Below are 23,858 nucleotides of genomic sequence, written 5' to 3' on the forward strand. Positions count from 1 at the left end.
TTTAAATTTGCGCGGTTTATCATGTACCCAAATTTAACAGAACTTTTTTTTAGTAATCATGTGGAGGATTTCACACTTTTTTTGTTTAGAGTCAACTGCCACCTTTTTCACCATACAGGTACCTTATCCATTCTGACCTTCTGATGACCTTACAAGACATAAACAAAAGCATAAACAGTAAACAATCCAAGAGGGCTGCTCAGATTGTCTCCTAAATAATTTAAATAGACTAAGAACAGCTGCACACCTATAACACTTCTTTGGAGAACCCTAAATATCACTTTGGTTCCAGTCATATGACTGAAATGACATTCCATAGGAATGAAATTTAATCAGAGGCTGCTTTTGAAGAACAGTGTAAAATGCCTTCTAGAAATCTAGAAACATGGAATCAACTTGAGCTCCACCTTCTTTGGTGGAGGAGATTAGAGAACCATATTTAGTACTCGGCATCAAAGGCACTGTCATAAGTAACATTAACACTGCTCACCTGCAGTGAAGATACTATTGCTCCTTGCCACTGGTGTAGTATACGTATGATCAGAATCTCTCTGGATTTACTGCTCAATTTCAAGACATAGTTTCAATATGAAAATTACAAAAGCATCTTACACTGAAGTCTGTACTAAGTTCTGAGCCTTTGCCAATCTTGAACATCCAATAAATCAATGCCCAACGATAAGAGTGAAAGGTAGGAATGGGAATAGGGAATGGGACTGAAAATATCTGTGACATTTACACTTAACCCTTTGCACTCCATAAGGTAGACACAAGGCAGCTACGCACACTCTCATTTAAATTGATTCCACCTGGGAGCAAGCTGGCCACAGAGAATTGTGCGGTCTCTTTGTGGAAACAAGAACGCCATGGGCCAACAAGTACGGTATACATTAAAACAAAAAATGTGCTTTCATTCAAATATATTTCTAAAACATTACAGTACAAAAATTTTCAACGTGCGATATTTTTTAAAACACTCGTCAGGGTGGAATGCTGGGTTTCATGTGCACGTTTTGCGGTAATACACAGTTTCACACCCGTCACCTTTCTTTTTTTGTCTGAACACACTGCACAATCCTTACGCTTGTTACCAGGAAGCTTGTTGATACTGTGCAATAGTCCATTCAAGTGTTTCTCGCCATCGGAAGTTGAACGACAACCCGTTTCTACCCTGGATTTCTTTCTTCACCAACCAAGTCTCTTATAACACGTTTACAGAATACTTTGTGAGATAGTTTTTTTTACAAGTTGTTTTTCTCACAGTGATTCTTGTATAGCAAATAGATGTTTACAAGTCTTACCTCCACCCACCAGAAATGCAGTTTTCGCCAGAACTTAGACTTTTCATTAGAAAATCATAAATGGAAATACAATGGTCATCAGATCAATCAGTTCCGTCCTTCTTTGAAGTATAATCAATAATCACATTTGATTTCATTATTTCTTCCCTCCCCTTTCTGTTTCTCTTTTCTATAAGCGACACTGAGTTATTTGCTTTTGTAGAAAGCGTGATAACAGTTTGTTTATCTTGCCATGCCAGAACCAGCATTTTGTCATTGCGGAGGCATTTTACTTTATGCTTCTTCATCTACGAAGGACTCCTTTCTTATTTCCAGCTGAAAGGTTTTTGCAATTGGCCTGGATCGTTCCTGTGAGATGCACATTCTGTTTCAACAAGTTCATCAGTTAACGCAACACCTGAATAAAAATGGTCAGTGTACAAATGATACCCTGATTGATCTGTACCATTTCTGATATTATCCCGCAACTGAAGAACTATTCTTTTGGAAAAATTCAAGTCTATATGAATCAATGACTCTGTTGTTGTACTACTCTGAGCCCCCATTTTGTTGGGTTCAGGGGATTGTATATTTTGAATAAAATACGACTCTTGAAAGATACTGTAGATTCATCAGCAGCTAAATACCCATGTGGATGACAAATTTCAAGAAACTTGTGAGACAAGCAATCCAATACATTTCCCACTTTACTTAAGACTTGACTGAACCTGAGTGTTGACAAGTGTAGCACTCTTTGGATTAGAAACATGAAGTACCCACAAAATTTGCATAAACTGTCTGTTAGCAAAACAGTCTGAAAAGAAGTCGAATGATTGTAACCATTCTCTTTTAAAAGTCCTGCAAGTTCTTACACCTCTGTAATGCCATATTCAGCAGCACACCATGGAAGCATTTCATTTCTTCCTTGGTAACATTTCTCCAGTCCCACCACACAGAATGTTGTGGAAGTGGTGTCACTTTACATATTCTTGCTGTAGCATACCTGCTCATTTGGTCTGCTACCAGCTGAAATAGGTTGTCTATTAAAATTAACTGAAAGAAACAACTGGTGATGATGGAAAATTTCCAGTTTCAATGATAAAACCATACTCTGAATCATCAAAAGAAAAATCTGTAAAGTCAGAGTCATTTTCACTCCACATTTGCCACAAATCTCCTGCTGAATTACTTGAAAAATGCACATTTTCACTGTTTTCATCGTCCTCTTCACTAGGATTGATTTGAAAAGAACCATCCTCATCATCAAAATCACTCATAGTATCATTGTCAGGGATTCCTCTAAAAGCTGTAAAATCTCTTCCTCAAAAAGAACTGAAAATGAGGAATCAACACAATACACAAGTATGAACTTGAACATAATACTTGTAAGATTCCTTTCAACACAACTGCAACAGTTTGACAATGAGTTAACACAGGTTCCCCTACATGGCAGCACTAAGCGCCACTGATGCCTCATAGTGTCAGAATCAAGAATTAAGCATGTGAGAGCTGCAAAAAATGTGTTGAATGAGGCTCGACATTGGAGCGGAGAACAAAATTCACATTGTCGAAAGCCACTCGAAATTGGAGTGGAAAGGGTTAATTATGCTTCAACCTACATGTAGTTTCTTGGTATATTTAAATAATTAAACTTCATTGATAAACTCCATGATTACGTTTCCCTGTTAACCTGCCTTGTCATCTTTCTACCCATCAATTCGATACTGTTAAATCACCCGCAGACACAAAAATCTATATTATTTTCATCTGACTGTATTTTCAGGTGATGGGAGCACATTTCATCAGGAGTTGTGGTCAACTCTGGCTAGAACCTAGAATAAAGACCTGCGACTATTGTTACGAGCCACTCATAGAGCAGCTACTACAGTCACTGAAAGACTACATTTAAGAGTAGAAATGGAAACTCAGTCAGACACAACAAAAAACTGTTGCTCAAATTAAAAAAATTAAAAAAAAAAATAAAAACACCTTAGAATTCATACCTTCTTCAATTTCAGTATTGTCCCTAACAACCCCAATCATAGCAAATTATTCTTTCATGACAGATTATAGAAATCCAGAGTGTAATGAGGTGGTTACTCCTGAACACATGTATCTTTCCACTTATTTTAGTTGCCCTTTGTATTTTGGTAATCATTGTTGCCACACTGTGTCACGGTCACTGATAGCAGTTTTGACGTGGACATACTCAAAGAGGTCACTCTATTTGTTGCCATTACATCCAATATACAATGAAGAGCCAAAGAAACTGGTACACCTGCCTAATATCATGTAGGGCTCCCGCGAGCACGCCGAAGTGCCGCAAGGCGACGTGGCAAGGACTTGACTAATATCTGAAGTAGTGCTGGAGGGAACTGACACCATGAATCCAGCAGGGCTGTCCATAAATCCATAAGAGTACAAAGGGTGAAGATCTCTTCTGAACAGCGTGTTGCAAGGCATCTCAGATATGCTCAATAATGTTCATGCCTGGGAAGTTTGGTAGCCAGTGAAAATGTTTAATCTCAGACATGTGTTCCTGGAGCCACTCTGTAGCAATTCTGGACATGTGGGGTGTCGCACTGTCCTGCTGGAATTGCCCAAGTCTGTCAGAATGAACAATGCAGGTGATCAGACAGGATGCATCTATAAGTGTCACCTATTGGAGTTGTACCTACACGTATCAGGGGTCCCATATAACTCAAACTGCACACGTTCCACACCATTACAGAGCCTCCACCAGCTTGAACACTCCTGCTTACATTTAAGGTCCATAGATTCATGGGGTTGTCTCCTTTGTCGGTCTCCTTAACCATACACGTCCATCCGCTCGATACAATTTGAAATAAGACTCGTACTACGAGGCAACATGTTTCCAGTCATCAACAATCCAATTTCGTCATTGACAGGCCCTGGCATGGCGTAAAGCTTCGTGTTGTGCAGTACACGAGTACATGTTAGGCTCCGAAGGCCCATATCAACGACGTTTCATTCAATGGTTTGCATGCTGACACTTACTGATGGCACAGCTGTCTTCAGTTGTCGCTGATCCCGTTCTTGCGCAATCTTTTTCCGTCCGCAGCCATGTCAGAGATTTGATGTTTTACCGCATTCCTGGCATTCATGGTACACTTGTGAAATGGTCATATATAAGTGTTCTCGACTGAAGTACGTATTCTGCCTGTTTACATGTCTCTGTATTTGAATATGCATGCCTATACTAGTTTCTTTGGTGCTTCAGTATATTTCCATCATGAGTGGGGTTCAAAACTACATGTTCTAAGTGGTTTTCCGAGAAGACATTTAGTAATGTTTCACAGGATGTCTTGTCACGCACACAAATAACAAAACTGTAATCTTCCTAATTGATTGTTGGATGATTAAAATCTCCACTGATGATTATAGTATGGTTGGGCAACTTAAATAAAAGTGAACCAAGATGTTCTCTAAGGTTTTTGGTTACACAAGTGAACTGCGGTTTTCTCTAATGTTTTCACTTACGTCAGGAGATGAGTCTGGTGGCGACAGAAGGATCTACTTACCACCCCTACACTAAGTCTCACCCCAACAATGTGACACACAGCTTAATTTACAGAAGAATGGAAAAGCATTGTTGTACTCTAATCAATTCATGTGCTTTATGTATTTCTTTCACTGTGTCTTTGCCAGTGGCACCAGGCAAAACAACGGAGTGACACAAATAGTATTGTCAGTTGCCTTCTAGATGGCCCTCATATCAGGAACTGTTCTGTGCTTCTGCACAAGACAATCAAATAGGCCATTAATCCCCCAATAGTTAGGTCTGTCACCAAAAAGAGCACTGTAAACCAGAACTATCTGATGCATCCACAAAATAGTTCAAAGGATGACATTCATATGCTGAGCACGATTTAATCAACTGCACGCAGACATTTGGTCAATTATCACCAGTTTCTGGAAGTATCACTCAGCAGTTCTTCAGTTCTACAATTGCCAACAAGTTACCTACTGTGACAACTACTTCCAGTTGTTCGACAGTTTCTGCTGAGAGATGATCATTTGTCAAAGTGATAGTCAAAATGTTTACCTATTCAGAGGCTCAGTTTCAATTCTCTGAACTGTAGTCTGTACCAAACTTCAATTATATTAGTTAGAAATCATCTACCATGTTAGTTTAGCTTAGTGAAGAACTTTACATCAGTCCCACATCTTTTCTTAAAGCCAAATCTGAGTATATGTTTATGCATCTTCTTACAATAAATGATTACTAACTGTTTCTTGTGTATTGCCATGTGATTTTGATTTAGAAATATTGCCTTGTGGAGAGTCTGTAGCTAGCATACAAGCTGGCCACTTCCATATAGCTACAGATATACACAACAGTTACAAATGACAACAATGTACATAGGAGCAGCGAAAGATAATCGTATCACAATATTCTCAAAATATGTGTATAAACTAAGCAAATCAAATTATATAATTAAGCACAATGTGCATTTCAGCACTTCATTGTAGATTCACACAATTTCAAACGGTTTTTGTATTCAAAATGTCCACAAGTTCTTGAAAACCAGTCTCCAGGAAATATTCTAAAAAATGATCTGCTTCTTCCCATGCACTACAACAACTACTATCAAAGTGAAGGGGTGTCCATGTAGGTTGAGGGTGATTTTTTTGAGTCTCTATGTTCAGTACATAATATATTATAAAACTGCATTGGCAGTAAGAAAATTAAAAATAAGGAAAACTATCTCAGAGACAAGATATGACAGCAATCAAAAAAAGTGAGTCACTAGGAGCTTTTAAGGGCAGTTCTGGAGATATCATTGTTTGAGGGGTGTTGTGATACGAAATGGTGCCACTGACAAAGCTGCTGTCATCTAACACCACTGTCAGGTTCATAAACCTACTGCAAAATTATGTACATCCATTTGTTAATCTGCAACAACCCACAGGCTTTTTGTATCTTCAGCAAAGTTATTCACTGCCTCATCATTGCCAAGTTGTGTCAAAACTGTTTGAGAACCACACTACAGAAACACATGTTTATATGTCCCAACTGCACAGGAAAACCTAGTGTAAATAATATTTGGTGTATACTGGATGCCACTAAGCAAAATGTGTGTGCCTTGGACTTGTCTCCAATCAGTCTTTGCAAGTAGTGTATGTTAGATGAGCAGGCATGGTTCAGGGAGACTTCTCAAAGCTTTCAGTGCCTCAAGTCCACACCACATTGTAATGCCCTGATAATTAAAGAGAGAGTGGTTCTTCACTAACACACTAGGCTAGGTAATAGTAAAGCTGTCTCCAGTTCGAAGAAAGGTTTCAATACCCCAGTGTGTTATCGGCCAGAGTCTTACAGATAGTGTTATGTCCTTTCTTCCTATGACATTTGAACAAACTTACCTAGCGAATAAGTGAGGGACCTATTGTTTTAACGTAAACTCCGTACCATAGTGCTGTTTGGGATTGTTCACATGTACAAATCACCTACAGAGGACAAATGATAGAAAAAATTCTTAAGAGCAACTACATGTTCTTGGGTCTTTAAGTTTGTGGTTTCATGGAGGATGGATGGGGTTTAGAATTTAAGAGTTTTTAGCTGTGAACAGTGAAAGAGTCCGTAAGTGAAGTAACAACATAACAAAAGCATAACTTCAAATAATTTGAGGAAAAAAAAATTAAAGCAAAACTTAAAGATATTGATTAACACAAACTTCAACATCAAATTACTACAGAGGCACTTTTTTCTGACCTTGCAGATGTTGCTGTTGGGGCAGCATCAGAACTTGTCCATTCTGTGCCACAAGCCCTTGGGGTTGGCCTGGTGGAGGCTGAAGCAGAACCTGCGGGGGCTGCTGCAACAACTGATGCTGCTGTGATGGTTGTTGCTGTTGCTGCTGCTGCTGCTGTTGTTGGTGTTGTTGTTGTTGCTGCTGCTGCTGCTGTTGATGATGGAGCTGCTGTTGCAGCACGGCCTGCATAACAGGTTGAAGAGAGTTACAAACCGGCTGCTGCAGATGAATGGACATCTGCTGAGGTGGCACATGCTGGAGTGCTGCTTCCTGCTGGTCCTGGAGAGGTGGCTGCTGGAGCTGCTGATGATGCTGCTGCTGCTGCTGCATCTGATGATGCTGTTGAAGAATGGCCTGTGCAAGAAACAAAAGAAATGAGAGCACACATGGTTAGATGTGCAGGACATAACAGGGTCTGAATTTATTAAAGAAAATATATTTTTTCAAGCTGTAAATTGAAGACATAAAACAGGAATGTGCTCCTTTCACTGAGTATTAATGAAGGCACACATTTGATATCTAACTAAAAAATTAATGCTGTTGTTCATTGTTGTTGTTGTTGTTGTTGATGATGATGATGATGATGATGACGATGATGATTATTGTGGGTTTAAAGTACCCAACATTAGTTATTTGTGCACTTGTTAAAATGTTCACAAGAAATATGATTAAAATATTTCAAAACTTGAATAATTGTACCAAAAAATCTCCATTTAAGCACTCATCCTACCCACCCTCATTAATACGCATATATTCACTCCATTACACACGCAAAAACTGCTAATATGCCCATTTATTAAAATATTTTTCTCTGTGGACATGCCATGACTGCTGCTCTCAGATTTGGGTGCTTAACAACAACTGAGCTGTATGCATTCTGTGCAACTGCACCTCATTTTCCATAATGAGAAACTGGGTATTGAGCTTATACCTGGTTCAGTTCTCATCCTAACACTGAATAGCTGCTTCCTTTTTCCTGCTGATTGTGCTACACAGCTTTCATAAATTAAAAGAATGTAATCTTGCAAACGCCAGCATTAGCTGCTGCTTAAGTAATACTTATTAATCGACCATTTTCAGTCTACAGACTATTTGCTGAAACTGCTGTACTAGTGTTATTAGATACAAAAGCAAAGTTAAAACCTCATACAAGTTGGAGGACAGAATCTCCAAATACATAAACTGAATTTCAATGCTTGCTTCTGTCTGTACATGCGGCTAATTTCAGAAAATGTTTTAGAGATTCGGATCCAGATATCAATAATAGATACACTGATTCATGAGGAAGATTTATGTATATCATTTATAAATATTCCATAGAAAATGGCTGAGCTATGATGAATTCAAGACAGCCATTACTGTGAAAACTGTGACATTGCCATCTAGCAGTTCAGCCACAACTCCATACAGCCGTGAAGCTTGAGCAGAGTTGGTAAAACGTGTGCCTGAAAGCCGAAGGGACATGGGATCCAGTCACACGAAGAATTTTTCACTCTTTTAACTTACCATTCACCTCTCAATGACGTGGTCATCAGAAGCGAAATGTGGTTCAGATTCCATATTAAACTCTAGATCACATTTTCCTGGTTGAATATCTGGCTAGGAAGATGGAAGTCATTGAAGTGACATCCCACTGAAAGACTTGTACTACGACATTCAGCCACACAATATTATTTTAACCAGAATCTATAAATATATTCTCCTTCTATAGATGGTATAAATTATGGACCCCCACCAGGTTTTTCTGTCTATATATGAAGGGAAATCTCAGGAACTACTGTAGGGATTTTAATTAGTGTGTGTGTGTGTGTGTGTGTGTGTGTGTGTGTGTGTGTGTGTGTGTGTGTGTGAGAGAGAGAGAGAGAGAGAATCACAACACCAAAAAGTAATTTAGGTACAGTAATGAAATTTCGGGAATACATCTGTCTAGGTAATATATTTAAGTGATAAACATTGCAAATCACAGGTTAATGTAAACACGAGATAAGCCATTGCAAACGTGAACAATTTGGTACATTAATAACTGGGATAACCACCAGAATGTTGAATGCAAGCATGCATGTATACATCATTGTGTGGTACAGATGCTGGACATCAGTATGGTATAGAATTTCATGCCCGCTGAGCTCGGTCAATCAATAGTGCTCGGTCAGTCAATATAGTGATGGTTAATGCTGCCTGAGGATGACACTGGAGTTGTTGTCTGATAATGTACAACATGTGCTCGATTGAAGACAGGCCAAGGTAATATGGCGTCACTCTAGAAAGCAGTATGTGGGCAAGTGTTATCCTGCTGGAAAACACTCCCTGGAATGCTGTTCACGAATGGCAGCAAAACATCTCGGACCACCTCACTGATAAATTTGCATTTAGGGTGCATGGGGTAACCACAAGAGTGCTGCTCCTGTCATGCGAAATCATAGCCTAGACCATAACTGCACGTGCAGGTCCAATGTTTGTAGCACACAGACAGGTTGGTTGTAGGTCCTCAACTGGCATCCTCCTAAGCAACACAAGGCTTCCACTGGCACCGAGGCAGAACCAGCTTTCATCAGAAAACACAACAGTCTTTCACTCTCGCTTGACACCACTGAAGTTGTAGATGGCAATAGTTTTGGGACAGTAGAATGCATGCTACATGGCATCTGGCTCAGAGGTGTCCTTGAACTAATTGATTTGTAACAGTTTGCTGTGTCATTCTGAAGTCAACTGCTTCTCAAATTGCTGCTGCAGATGAAAGTATGATGTGCCAGAGCCATACACCAAACACAATGGTCTTCCCTCTGGTCATGTCACGTGACCATCAGGGGCTTGGTCTCCTTGGGATTGTACATTCCCATGACCACCGCTGCCAGCAATTGCATACAGTGGCTACATTCCTGCCAAGTCTGCCTGTAATATCACAGAAAGAACACCCAGCTTCTTGAAGCTGTATTATACAAGCTTGGTCCAACTCAGTGAGGTGTTAATAACAGCATCTTTGTCAGCTTAAAGACATTCTTGACTGACATCAACTCACCATGTCTAATCTCAATGGTAACTAATGCCAATGACCATTACAATGGACATTTCAACCAAACCTGATTTGCACCCTCAAACTGGCACTATTAGTGACACTCTTATGCGATGGGCACAGAATTTCAACAGACGTCATTTTCAGATGTAGAAACACATCTTCCAACTTTGTTTGTCGCATAACTCCCTGGTGCTGCATTTCTTTTTAATCACTGTACATATATTGATTCATAATTTACAAATATTGGGAACTAATTGGCTGAGCTATGATAAATTTCAGTCCCCAACTTTTTCTGTCTGTCTGTGAAGGCTATACTCAAGAACTACTGTAGTGATTTTGACACTCATAGTGGACAGGTGTGACCACCCTGGTGAGAAATGAGCCGCATGGAGGCACAGTACCTTCAAAGTATGACTTTCATTGTTAGCTCATACCTTTCGGTGCAGCTAAACACCGGCAATTGGCACATGCTGCTTAAATCTTAATTTATATATTCAGTTACCTACTGTTGTTCTCTGATTTTCGATCATTACTCTACACACTGACCCACGAACAGAACAACCACCATGCTGGGGAATTAGCCTGGCCTGAAATGCTTAATGCTACCCATGCAAAGCAGTGACAGGTCACTAGTACAATAATATTTCTAAAAACGAGGCAAAACAAACTAACAGTACATGTATGATGTGTTGTTAAATGAGTAAAACAATTAATCGATGAAATATTGCACACTAAAGCTCAGTCAGGCACAAAAGACCAAACAGCTATCCTATGCTATCTTGTACATGGCGTCATTGCCATTACTTGGTACATATTCTCACATATTCAGCATTATCTTCCAATAATGTGTGACATTTATTCTATGGCATTTTCAAATCTGGGTTAAGTTTCTCAATACAATGATGAACTACGAGAGCTCAGCCTACAATGTTTTAAATTTACCATGCTTGAAGACATTTTTTTGGCACATAGTTTGCTTGCAGGTAGCACAATAAGTATATATAATTCAACACAAAATTATATGGTTGCTAACATTACACTGCTTCCATGTGCATTAAATTTTTATTTATTTTTCATTCTTTTTTAATTTTATTTTTTGGAGACAATGTTGGATTTCATTTTGAAGAGTGAAATATTAATTAGAATATTGGTTCTGACTCATATATTTGCACCAGCTGACAAATGCTCCTGTCTGGGTCTGAGCATAAAAAAGGTGAATATACTCCCCCTTAAAAGACTGACAAAAAAGTGGGAGGATCAGGGAAATGGTTGGCCCAATCCTCATTCTGCCTTACTCGCCAAAAATTTCGGATTGCGAACATATTGGCACTCTTTTAACACACAACATTCTACATGTGTTTACACATAACCTCTTTATATTGAAGCTTTCGTACACAGCATCTCCCTCTCGCTGCCCCTGTCAACATGTGTCACCTTGTCCTCTCATTGGCACTTTCTCCTGTCTGTCTCTCCCCACCGTCACTGTATTCACCTCTTTCACTCACTTTTCCCTATCACTCTTTCCTCCTCTGCCACTTTCATTGTCTCTCTGTCCCACTACCTTTTGTCTCTGTCTCATCCTCCCCCTCTTCAAATGCCACTGTCTATTTCTTTCTCCCCCAGTCTGCTATCTTTCTCTTCAACCATTGTTGTATCTTCTTCACACATATCCTTGATGGAGATTTGCTTGGAGTTTTGACGCCTAGACTAGGAGCGGATGGACAGAGAGAGTGCGGAGACGCAAATGGACAGAGAGAGGGACAGGCGGACAGAGAGAGATGAGCAGGAGAACACAGAGGGAGGAACAGGAGGTTAAAGAGAGAGGAGGAAGACACAGAGAGAGGAGGACACAAAGAGAGGAAGGAGCACAAGGGCACAGAGAGAGTGGAGTGTTGAAGGTAGACTGAGAGACGGGGGCACTAGGAGATGGGCAGAGAGGAGGACAGAACAGATAGACAGAAAGTAGGGCACAAGAGAGAGACAGACAGAGTGAAAGGAGGAAACGGGCTAATAGAATTGGAACAAATACACACCTAAGCAATGTCAGGTACTCAGCTAGTGTAAAACAGAACAGTGTCAGTCTACCTTCACCCACTGAATTTATCTACTGCATCATGGAAACTCTCATGTGTTCACTGCCTCTACATAAAGTTACCATTGCAAACATTCAAGTTTTGCACCCAGTATTCAAGTGTAAATATTCCAAATACCAGCGACCCATGCAGCTATCTGCTATTATTACTTGAGAGCAACACACTCTTATTTACAAAATGGAGTTGTTTTACTATTTTGGACACTGCTTAACCGTTATTACATTTGAAGTTCTTACAAATATTCTAACAAGGCAGGTTTCATAGCTGCAGTATCTAATCTCTATAAATTGTTAAGAATGCAAGCTCTATGTCAGCAGAAATGTTACATCACAGAATCAAACCAATTTTATATATTTTTCACAAGTTGTATCACTGTTGTAAAATTTGTATAACACTATAAAATCACAAGCTTTTATTGTTTATGCCTTATTTGCAGTTAATCAATGTTCATATTGCTTCTACTCCTACACATGTATTATAAGACATGCAAATGAATATATTAGTAAAGGAAATACCTGAAAAAATGCGTTGTTTTCAATGTACACCATTCATTTCATTAATTGACATCCCAACACAGCATTTTACTCTGTAACTACATATAAAGAAACTAATATGGCTATATCACTCAAAAGCAGAGGCTGTGCTTTTCATCAATGACTACCAATTCTTGGTGGAAGGTTACACAAAGGTATACCCAAAATAATGCTGCCGTAAGTGGAGCTTGTGTAGTACATGTTTTTCTCAATAATGGTGTGTTGATCAAATCCTTCCAAGTATAGTACTGCTCTGTCATTGCTCAAGAAAGTTTTGTGTACCTATCAAATTTCAGCCTCAAGTGCTGACTGGCCATCAAATAAAGACTTGTGTGACAACATGCTAGCCTTTAAAATAATAAGTTTCGAACTGTCCAACAATTTGTTTTCCAAGATCATTATTGGTGATAAATCTTGGTGCTACAGTTACGGCCACAATATGAAACAACAATACAGCCAATGGAAAATGACTTTGCGACCATGCCCAAAAGCAGCTCATTATTTTTAATCATAACTTTTGTTGTTGTTGTTGTTGTTGTATTTCAGGGTAACAGCGTTTTCAGAGGTCATTCAACCACATCATATCATTAACCAAATTTGCTATTTGAAGGTACTGATATTAGCACACATAAGAAATGCCCATTCTTGCTTGAGATGGACGCTCCTGTAAACTTTTTTTTTTTTTTTTTGCTAATTAAAAAACTGATCACACATTCTGTGGCAGAAAGGTGACTGAATTTTTCCACAAAACAGCTGTTCTGTTCATCTCAGTGTACCAGTTTAAAGCAAAAAATGGCATGAATCTCTTGTTCCCAAATGATATTGGCTTAACTTTATTATAGTATCACTTTTTATTCACTTGTCCCACAATGATAGCAACAACTGACGAAAGCTATTTCAGTGCCAACTGGCACAACAAATCTTGCAATAAATTCAACCAATGGAAAGTCCAGGACGGAATGTAACAATACGAAAGAAGGAAAGTTGCTACTCACCACATAGCGGAGATACTGAGTCGCGATAGGCACAATAAAAAGATTCACACAATCATAGCTTTCGGCCATTAAGGCCTTTGTCAGCAGTACACACACACACACACACACACACACACACACACACACACACACACACACACACACACACACACACCAAGCGCAACTTGCACACATGTCTGTAGTCTGTAGTCTCAGAGAGCTGAAACTACACTGCCAGCAGCAGCACCAGTGCATGATGGGAGTGGCAACTGGGTGGGGGTAAGGAGGACGCTGGGACGGGGAGGGGGAGGGATAGTATGGTGGGAGTGGCGGACAGTGAAGTGTTGCAGTTTAGACGGAAGGTAGGAGAGAAGGTGCAGAAGGGGGAGGGGTGGGTAGCAGAAAGCAGAGAAATAAAAATAAAAATAAATAAAAAGACTGTGTGTGGTGGTGAAATGATGGCTGTGTAGTGCTGCAATGGGAACATGGAAGGGGCTGCATGGTGAGGACAGTGACTAACGAAGGTTGAGGCCAGGAGGGTTACGGGAATGTAGGATGTATTGCAGGGAACGTTCCCACTTGCGCAATTCAGGAGCTGGTGTTGGTGGGAAGTATCCTTATGGCACAGGCTGTGAAGCAGTCACTGAGATGAGGGTTATCATGTTTCGCAATGTGTTCAGCTACAGGGTGGTCAACTTGTTTTTTGGCCACAGTTTGTCGGTGGCCGTTCATGTGGACAGACAGCTAGTTGGTTGTCATGCCTACATAGAATGCAGCATAGTGGTTGCAGCTTAGTTTGTAAATCACATGACTGCTTTCACAGGTAGGCCTGCCTTTGATGGGATAGGTGATGTTAGTGACTGGACTGGAGTAGGTGGTGGCAGAAGGATGTATGGGACAGATCTTGCATTTAGGTCTATTACAGGGGTATGAGCCATGAGGTAAGGCATTGGGAGCAGGGGTTGTGTATGGATGGACAAGTATATTGTGTAGGTTCGGTGGGCGGCGGAATACAACGGTAGGACGGGTGGGAAGGATAGTGAGTGGGACATTTTTCATTTCAGGGCACGATGAGAGGTAATCGAAACCCTGGCAGAGAATGTAATTCAGTTGCTCCAGTCCCAGGTGATACTGAGTTAAGAGGGGAATGCTCCTCTGTAGCCGGACTGTGGGACTTTGGGAGGTGGTGGGAGACTGGAAAGATAAGGCACGGGAGATTTGTTTTTCTACAAGGATGGGAGGATAATTATGGTCAGTGAAGGCTTCAGTGAGACCCTCAGTATATTTAGAGGGGGACTGCTTGTCACTGCAGATGCAATGACCACGGGTGGCTGGCTGTACGTAAGGGACTTCTTGGTATGAAATGGGTGGCAGCTGTCAAATTGGAGGTATTGCTAGAGGTTAGTATGTTTGATATGGACTGAGGTACAGATGTAGCAATCTCTGAGGTGGAGGTCAACATCTAGAAAAGTGGCATGTTGGGTTGAGTAGGACCAGGTGAAGCAAACGGGGGAGAAGTTGTTGAGGTTCTGGAGGAATGTGAATAAGGTGTCCTCACCAACAAACCAGATAGCAAAGATGTCATCAGTGAATCTGAACCAGGTGACGGGTTTAGGATTCTGGGTTTTTAGGAAGGATTCCTCTAGATGGCCCATGAATAGGTTAGCATAGGACGGTGCCATGCGGGTGCTCATAGCCGTACCGCGGATTTGTTTGTAGAAATGCCTTCAAAGGGGAAGTAATTGTGGGTGAGGGTATAGTTATTCATGGAAACTAGGAAGGAGGTTGTCGGTTTGGAATCCATAGGGCGTCTGGAAAGGTAGTGTTCAATAGCAGTAAGGCCATGGGCATTAGGAATGTTAGTGTACATGGAGGTGCCATCAATAGTGATGAGCAGGACACCGTGTGGTAAAGGGAAATGAACTGTGGAGAGTCTTTTATATAGGAGGATAAGTTTCGGGTAATAGGTTGAAGGTTTTGGTCTACGAGAGTAGAGATCCTCTCAGTGGGGGCACAGTAACCGGCCACAATCTCTGATCTTTCGTCGTCTGTCGGGGTCGATATCTTCAACTTCATAAGTAGCATCAGACAACTGTCTTACAACCTTATAAGGTCCAAAGCAGTGCCTGAGGGGCTTCTCAGAGAAACTAATCTATCAAACAGGAGTGAAGATCCAAACGAGGTCACCAAGCTGGTAGACAACAGGGCGGTGGCTTGTATCATACCTCTACGATCGTTTTCTTGAGCCTGCAGCATGTGGAGTCGAGCTAACTGCCAAGCTTCCTCAGCTCTGGTTAACACCTGGCCGATGTAGTTATCGTCCACATCATCAGGATGTAACAGAAACACAGTGTCCATCATTGTAGCACTTCATGCCCAAGCACCGGGAAAAATGTCGTAAATCCGGTAGTGTCTTGTTTGGCGGTGTTGTAGGCAAACGTCACAAAAGGCAGCACCTCATCCCAGTTGCTGTGCTCAACATTGACGAACATTGATAGCATGTCGCCCAATGTCTTATTAAGGTGTTCAGTAAGCCCGTTAGTTTGTGGATGGTAGACAGTCGTCATGTGATGAGTAATGTTGCACCAACGGTTTATCTCTGTCATAGGATTCGATTGAAAAACTTTCCCTCAATTCAGAATTTAGTGACCTTGGGGCAACATGTTTTAGTACAATGTCTTTCATGATAAATTTGGCTACCTCAGATGCTGCGGCTGTTTTCATAGCTTTTGTAATGGCATAGTGTGTCAGATAATCAGTGCAAACAATAATCCATCTATTGCCACTAGCACGCGTTGGAAGCCATCCAAGGAGGTCAATCCCAACTCGCTGGAAAGACATTTCCGCTGGTGCAATTTGTATGAGTTGGCCAGGTGGTTTCTGAGGACCTGCCTTCCTCCTCTGGCACTCTTGACAGTGCAACACATAGTGATGGACACTCCTAAATAGACCTGGCCAGAAAAATCTCTTGCGGATCCTATCGCATGTCTTCATAAATTCTAAATGTCTGTCCTCAGGTGTCTCATGGAATTACTGGAGAACATCTAAGTGCATGTGTTTAGGAATTACTGGTAGCCAGCTCTTTCCAAACGGATCAAAGTTTTTCTTGCAAAGTAATCCATTAACTACCTATTTAGTCTTTTCATGTCCTCTGACCAATTTAAGGCAAGCATAATTTGAGATATCTTGGTGTCTTCCTCCTGCTTAGCAAAGAGATCCTGGGGTGCAGTGAGACAGGCACTATCTTCATCAAAGTCTTGATGGTCTTGCACAGGGTTTCTTGAGAGACAGTCGGCATCTTGGTGTTTTCTTCCACTTCTGTACGCTATGGTAATGTCATACTCTCGAAGACGTAGTGCCCACCTGGCTAGTCATCCTGTTGGATCCTTAAGACCTGTCAGCCAACAAAGTGAATGATGGTCTGTAACAATTGTGAAGGCCTTCCATAGAGATACTGTCGAAATTTGCACATGGCCCAGATCACAGCTAGACATTCTCTTTCTGTAGATCAGTAGTTTCTCTCGGCTTTTGTAAGTGTCCTAGAAGCATAGGCTATAACCTTCTCTTTTCCATCCGAAATTTGCACCAGAACAACACTGATCCCATACCCACTGGCATCTGCATGTAGTTCTGTAGGTGCTCTCTCATCATACAGACCAAATACAGGGTCAGTCGTCAGAGCTTTTCGCAGCACAGCGAAAGAATTTTGTTTAGCATCACCCCAGATAAATTTAGCATCAGCTTTTAACAGCTCTTTGAGCGGCCTTGCTTTGATACAAAAGTCTTTGATAAAACGACAGTAATAAGCAAGTAATCCAAAGAAGCTTCTCAAATCTCTAATACTTTTAGGAATATGAAATTCCTTTACAGATCTCACCTTTTTTGGGTCTGGCCGCAGACCTTCGTTTGACACAAGGTGTCCAAGTATTTTGATATCATTTGCTTCAAAGAGACACTTTCTTGGATTAAGTTTCAGTCCGCCTTGTTGGAGACACTTTAGAACGGCCATCAGTCTTTTTATCTGTTCATCAAATGTCTCTGAGAACACTATAATGTCTTCTAAATAACAAAGACACATCGTCCGCTTCAGGTGATGCAGAAGATTATCCATCATCAGTTCAAAAGTTGCTGGTGCATTACGTAAACCAAACAGCATTACCTTCAACTCATACAGGCCCTCAGCGGTGATGAATGCAGTTTTCTCATGATCAGCCTCGTCTTTTTCAATCTGTCAGTATCCTGAGTACATGTCCATGGTTGAGAAAAACTTAGCCCCCTTCAGACAATCTAGTGTATTGTCAATTTGTGGAAGTGGGTAAATGTCCATTTTAATTACCTTATTAAGCTTCACATAATCAACACAAAAGCACCAACTGCCATTCTTCTTCCTGGCGAGGACCACAGGTGATGACCATGGGCTATGTGAAGGCTGAATGATGTCATTCTTCATCATTCTCTCCACCTCATTGTGAATTATTCGACGTTCCATTGCTGACACATGGTATGCTCTCTGGCTTATTGGTTGACGGTCTCCAGTGCTAATCCGATGCTTCACCGTCAATTTGTCTACTTTGCTCTTCACCTGTGGATTGAAGCATTCAGAGAACTCTTGAAGAATGGCAAGTAGCTTCTTCTGTTGTTCCTTAGTGAGATGTCGTGATAGTGAAGCTAGAGGATCTTGTCTCGTAGTGGTAGTGCTAATTTTGCCCGCAGACTCGGCGTGGGAAGTTTCTATGATGCTCAGCTGTTCTTCACTTTATGGCTCAGCATTTGCTATGCACATGCGTCTTGGAAGGATCTGTGGTTCTCGGTGACAGTTAACTACCCACAATTCACTGAATTCGTTCTTAAACAAGGCGACAAAGGCTGGGATGATTAAGTTATTCTTCCATGGTATGCTTCTCTTAAATTCCACTACAAGATCCAAGGGTCGATACATGGCACGACACGTGACAGTTACCTTTCTAGTGCCGACTGCAGGAATAATCATTTCATCCAGCGCATACAGTCTCCACACACTCGGATGCTCATCTTCCTGCCCACATTATCTCATCTCGTCTAGCATAATTTTCGAGTGACCACAATCTACCACAATCTATAATTGCCTGAGAATTCCAAGAAGTCCCATCTGAGAATGACATCATGACTATACTCTTGTAAGAAGATGAATTCTAAGGGCTGTGTATGGCCACTTATACTCAAACAAATGGTACATCTTCCTGTAGGTTCGAAATATTTCCCATTAGCCACCTTCAGCAGAGACGTTTTGCTGTCAACGAATATGGTTTTCTGCAACTGGTGACAGTACTGCTCCGAAATGACTGACTATGATGCTCCAGAGTCCACACGAGCTTGGGCTGGTCGGCCATCCATAACGATATCGACTTAATTTCCTATCATTTTTGTAGTGATTGATGGCGGAGGATATTTCTCTTCGGCGGCCTCACCTCCAAGGTAGGTCGTACCCTTCAGTTTCAGCTGCTAGGTGATCGACTGGAGCTTCTAAACAGCAATGAAGACCTTGATCAGCGAGTTGGGGAGCGACCTCTCCAAGCGGCTAACTTGCGCCAATGGTGACCTACGTTGTCCTGCACCCATAACTTCTTGTTCACCTTCGTCGTGCTGGAGTTGGTGTCGGCTAAGATCAGTCTGCTGTCTTCTGGCGTGGGCATCATCAAATATTCGCCACCTTTCTCAACAATAGCGCACCACATGTCCAGGTCGTTCGCAGTGGAAACATACTGGTTGGTTATCCTGGGTCCTTCAGACGTCAGTCTTCCTTGGTGTCCAAACAGGTTCCTCATGCAGCATTGTAGGAATGTAACTCTGCCTGGGTCTTGACGTTTTCACCATTTTAAAGGGAAATGAAGGATGAGAGATTGGGTTCAATGTCTGTTCCACTTCCTCCCTTATGACCTCTTTAAGCATCTCGGTTTTTTGCTCGCCATGCAATCCAAGTGCCTTCTGAACTTCCTCCCACACTATCTGACAAAGAAATCAGTCGCTCCCTCCATCATAGGCATCAATACGACATTTGGAAGCCGTTCAAACTTCTTGCATGTAATCCTTTTTTGATGCATTGTCTCTATATACTGGCACAATTTTATGAAGTCGTCTGCTGTCGAAACTTCTTTCAGGAGTAGGGCTTAATACATGTTCTCAGCAACACCCTTCATGGGATGTGCAACCTTGTCTTCCTCCTTCAGTTTACTATCCATTATTTTACACAGCTCCAAGACGTCTTGAATGCAGGATGCTGTAGTTTCTCCTGGACGCTGTGCCCTGCACTTAAATGTATCTTCAGCCTTGCCCTTCTGTCATTGTGTGTCGCCGAAATACTTGCGCAGTTCCACCTGGAATACTTACCAGCTTGTGAACTACTACTCGTTGTTCTCATACCATTGCTTGGCAGTGCCCTCCAAGTAGAAAAATACATTAGCCAAACACACGGTGTCATCCCATTTGTTAAATTTGGCTATATGCTCATAGGCCTTCAGCCACTTGTTTGGATCTTGGCCACTGTCACCAGAGAACCTGGAAGGATGTCTCATGTGGTGACACACAGTTGCTGTCATTGTAACGTCCTCTTCTTCTGTCTCCGATAGATTGCGATCTGTTGAATATGGCTCGAACTTGGGTTTCTCGCCACATAAATGGCGTCTCTGTCATGGTCTGATGGGAACCACTGTGTCATCTATAATGTGTCTATCACAAGTTCCAATACCTGGCGCCTCCACCAGAATAATGTCAAGTAGAAGAAGGTGTAATTAGATGAATGACAAACAATAACTTCACTTAACGAAGGTTTATTTAGCACTTGCACATACAAGAGAGCGGAGTGAACTGCCTCTGGCCAGAACACATACAGTATATGTACAGCTATAGAACATTCCCGCACAATGATTCTTGATATTTGTGGATACTTCTAGAATGTACTCGAACCGAATATAGAAATTAAAATTTTACAGTGAAGGTGAATTTTGAACTCACAACCCTCCATGCAACAGTTTAGTATCATAACCATTACACTATGGTGCTACTCAGCTTCTTCTGCGTCAATATACTGTATTTACCCAATTATAAGATGAGCCCCCCCCCCCTCTCCCCCCAATTTTTCATCCGATAATCCACTGGGTCATCTTATATACACAGATTAAGCCATTTCTGCTGATATCAACGTTTTTACATTGTGTAATAGATTAATGTAGTGGTTGTCTTACATTTGCATATGAATCTTTGACTATTAAGATTTCATACAAATTTATTTTGAACGATATTGAAAGGTGGGTGGGGGGGGGGGGGGGGAGGGGAGGGGGGGGGTTAGCAAACAATGCTTGCATTCAAATAGGCTCAAGATTTCCCGATATGCCAAAGCACTCGATGCAATATTGACCTGACTCATACAGTCATGTGACATTTGACTCGTGGCGCTTATGCAAGGGGTATTTAAGAAACTATTAACTAGCGAATACAACAATATAATTTTCTGCTTAAAAATTGGTAATTTTGTGAAACAGCAGAGGAAATACCATTAAATTCTATCAACTTACAAACTTTTGTTGTATTTGAACATGTTTGCAATAAAATGGATACCATATTCATAGGTTTATGCTGTTTTTTGAGTACAGGTAACGTTCAAAGGCAAAAATCTTCTCCTTCAAAAACTATTACTTAATTCTCAACCCAAGTTGATATTTTATTCATTTGTAGGAAATATAACGATTTACTTAACAGGTTCGAAATAATAACTTCAGTTACTGTTCATGTATTAGAGTACCAGGGAAAAATGTTACTAGCTTTTAATCAGCATTAGAACCAGATGATGACATTCACATGAAATAAGAAAGAAAATTAATCCAGAATAAAATACCTAAAAAATGAAAAAAAAAAACACATTAAAACTGACTGCCATTATTGCAAGAAACAATTTCAGTGGAAAGACCCACTGAGATATTATCATCAGACGTAATTACATCTCAGGATGAAAGTTCGAAAATTGGACTGAGGCGTGATTGCGATCTTTTATTTATAGATTAGTTGCTGTTGCTGTATATGACCCACACCTTAGAAGATATTGTCATCCAAGTTGCTCACATGCAGCATAAGAGATCATTGAAGGGGCACAGCGACTAGCTTGGCTGTGAATTACAATGTGTGTGCAGGGAGGGGAGTAGTGAGTGGGCACAAATTACATGTTGCCAAACATGGGAAAACGTACTGTGTATCTTGGCTTTTTAATGAACATCTAACATGTTTAAACTGCAGTTTGCCTGAATGCATTTGCACTCAGAAATGAAATGGACAAGTACCCAACAATAGCATACATTTATTCAGATGCTAAAAGTGTAGATTTGGGCCAGTGGCGTACTTACATATGTCATGCAGCGACCTGTTGATGCTCTTGATGAGTATGACAGGAACAATAGAGGTGTACCAGTTGTTGGTTCTCACTGCCATTGAGACAGGGGTGGACAGAATGTCTAACATCAGCATAGAATTGGAGGAAGGCGGGTGGGGTGGGGGTGTCTGTGTTCTTAGATCTCACCAGAGCCACAACCCCAGAAATAGCAACATATACAGAAGAAACAGCCAAATATTTGTGACAACAAAGACAAGTTTCACCACTATCCTGTTGGGATGATGACGATAACGATCAAAAATAGTGATAGCAGAGATGACAGGCTAATTTTATCAAAGGTAAAAATGACTAGAAAGAGATTCTGTGCACATGTCAGATACAATCAGTTCACTGAGAAGTTATCCTCAGCTCAGTGCACCCCTGCTGGTAAGAGTATTCTTATTTATGAAGTAGGGGACAAATTGCCTCCGCTGTTACTGCCATGATGAAAATATTATAATTTATGAGCAGTAACTTCCAAAAGCAAAGTGCTGCTTTACCCAGTTTAGCCCAAACTAGCCCAATGAATATAGATTCAAGTTTTAGATAGCTGAAAATACGGTAGCCAAGAACATTTCAAATGTCTTTCCATGCTTTATCGAGGAGGAAGACAGACAAAATAATCAGCCAATGGAAATTGTGTCATAGTTCGCCTCATGGAGCCATTTCTAAACCAAAGAATGAACAAGACAACACACAACTTTTCCACAGCCTTTCAGTTTGCCAAGAAACTTCAACAGAAGAAAATGTCCTTAGTGGAAACAATGAACAATATTTGCCAAGAAGCCCAACTGCATGAAGAACAATTCTGTCTTACATTCCTACAACATCCTGAAAAAGACTGATAAGCCAAAATCATCTTGAAAGAATACCACAGAAAGAAGAGTAACAATGCCATTATGCTCAACACACTACATCTTTAAGTACTAGCGAGTGAAAAAGGAAAGATGGAAACATAAACTGTTACCTTTTATAAAACTCAAATGTATAGCATGGACGTTGTAGAGCAAAGGATTTATAAATAGGCAACTAAAGTGCCGATTACCTCCTCAAAGTGAGATTTCATAATTTATTCCAGTGTTTAGAAACAAAACAAGTTAAATAAATGAAGAAAAGTGAGGAACTCACACACTAGGTCACATTTCTGGGCAGGCATGCAACTTTGTCAACCACAACAGTAATCTAAAAGTGATAGAGCCAATGGCCTTGCCGCAGTGGTAACATCGGTTCCAGTGAATCATCAAAGTTAAGCACTGTCAGGCTGGGCTAGCAATTGGCTGGGTGACCACCTGGCCTGCCAAACACTGTTGGCAAGCGAGGTGCACTCAGCCCTTGTGAGGCAAACTGAGAAGCTACTTTACTGAGAAGTAGCAGCTCCTGTCTCATAAACTGATATACAGCTGGGAGAGCGGTGTGCTGACCACATGACCCTCCATCTCCGCATCCAGTGATGCCTGTGGGCTGAGAACAACACGGCGGCCGGTCAGTACTGTTGGGCCTTCATGGCCTGTTTCGGGTGGAGCAAAAATGTTAGAATTTTGAGGTAAAACTTCAATCCAAATTTGTCAATGACATGCTGTTCAACTGGTATCATATTTCCCGCAGTTCTAGTGTCCTGACTAAACACTGTCCATTCAATGGTTTACAGTTTGCAAATTTTTAATATATGAAGATTCTTGTACTTTGAGTGAGAACTTGTTTCACTGAACACACCATTTCAGATGTAATTATACACGTGTGAACCCCAAAATTCAGTATTCCACTAACTATATAACAATCACAACCTCACT

The 23,858-nt window shown here is 40.9% G+C and overlaps 1 protein-coding gene across 12 annotated transcripts in view; it reads right to left on the bottom strand.

Moving 5' to 3' along the window:
* The window catches only part of LOC126281946 (uncharacterized), a 282,662-nt gene that overhangs the window by 78,093 nt on the left and 180,711 nt on the right, over positions 1-23,858 (bottom strand). For 9 of the 12 annotated variants that reach the window (XR_007551314.1, XM_049981296.1, XM_049981298.1 and 6 more), the window contains one exon: positions 7,015-7,408. Coding sequence is in view for 11 of the 12 variants with exons in the window: in XM_049981296.1 (XP_049837253.1) it covers positions 7,015-7,408 (394 nt within the window). In the remaining variant the exon portion in view is untranslated. The remainder of the gene's footprint in view (positions 1-7,014; positions 7,409-23,858) is intronic. The other 3 variants (XM_049981301.1, XM_049981303.1, XM_049981302.1) reach the window with 1 other exon arrangement.

This window comes from Schistocerca gregaria, chromosome 7, assembly GCF_023897955.1.
Source record: "Schistocerca gregaria isolate iqSchGreg1 chromosome 7, iqSchGreg1.2, whole genome shotgun sequence".
Classification (NCBI taxonomy): Eukaryota; Metazoa; Arthropoda; class Insecta; order Orthoptera; family Acrididae; genus Schistocerca; species Schistocerca gregaria.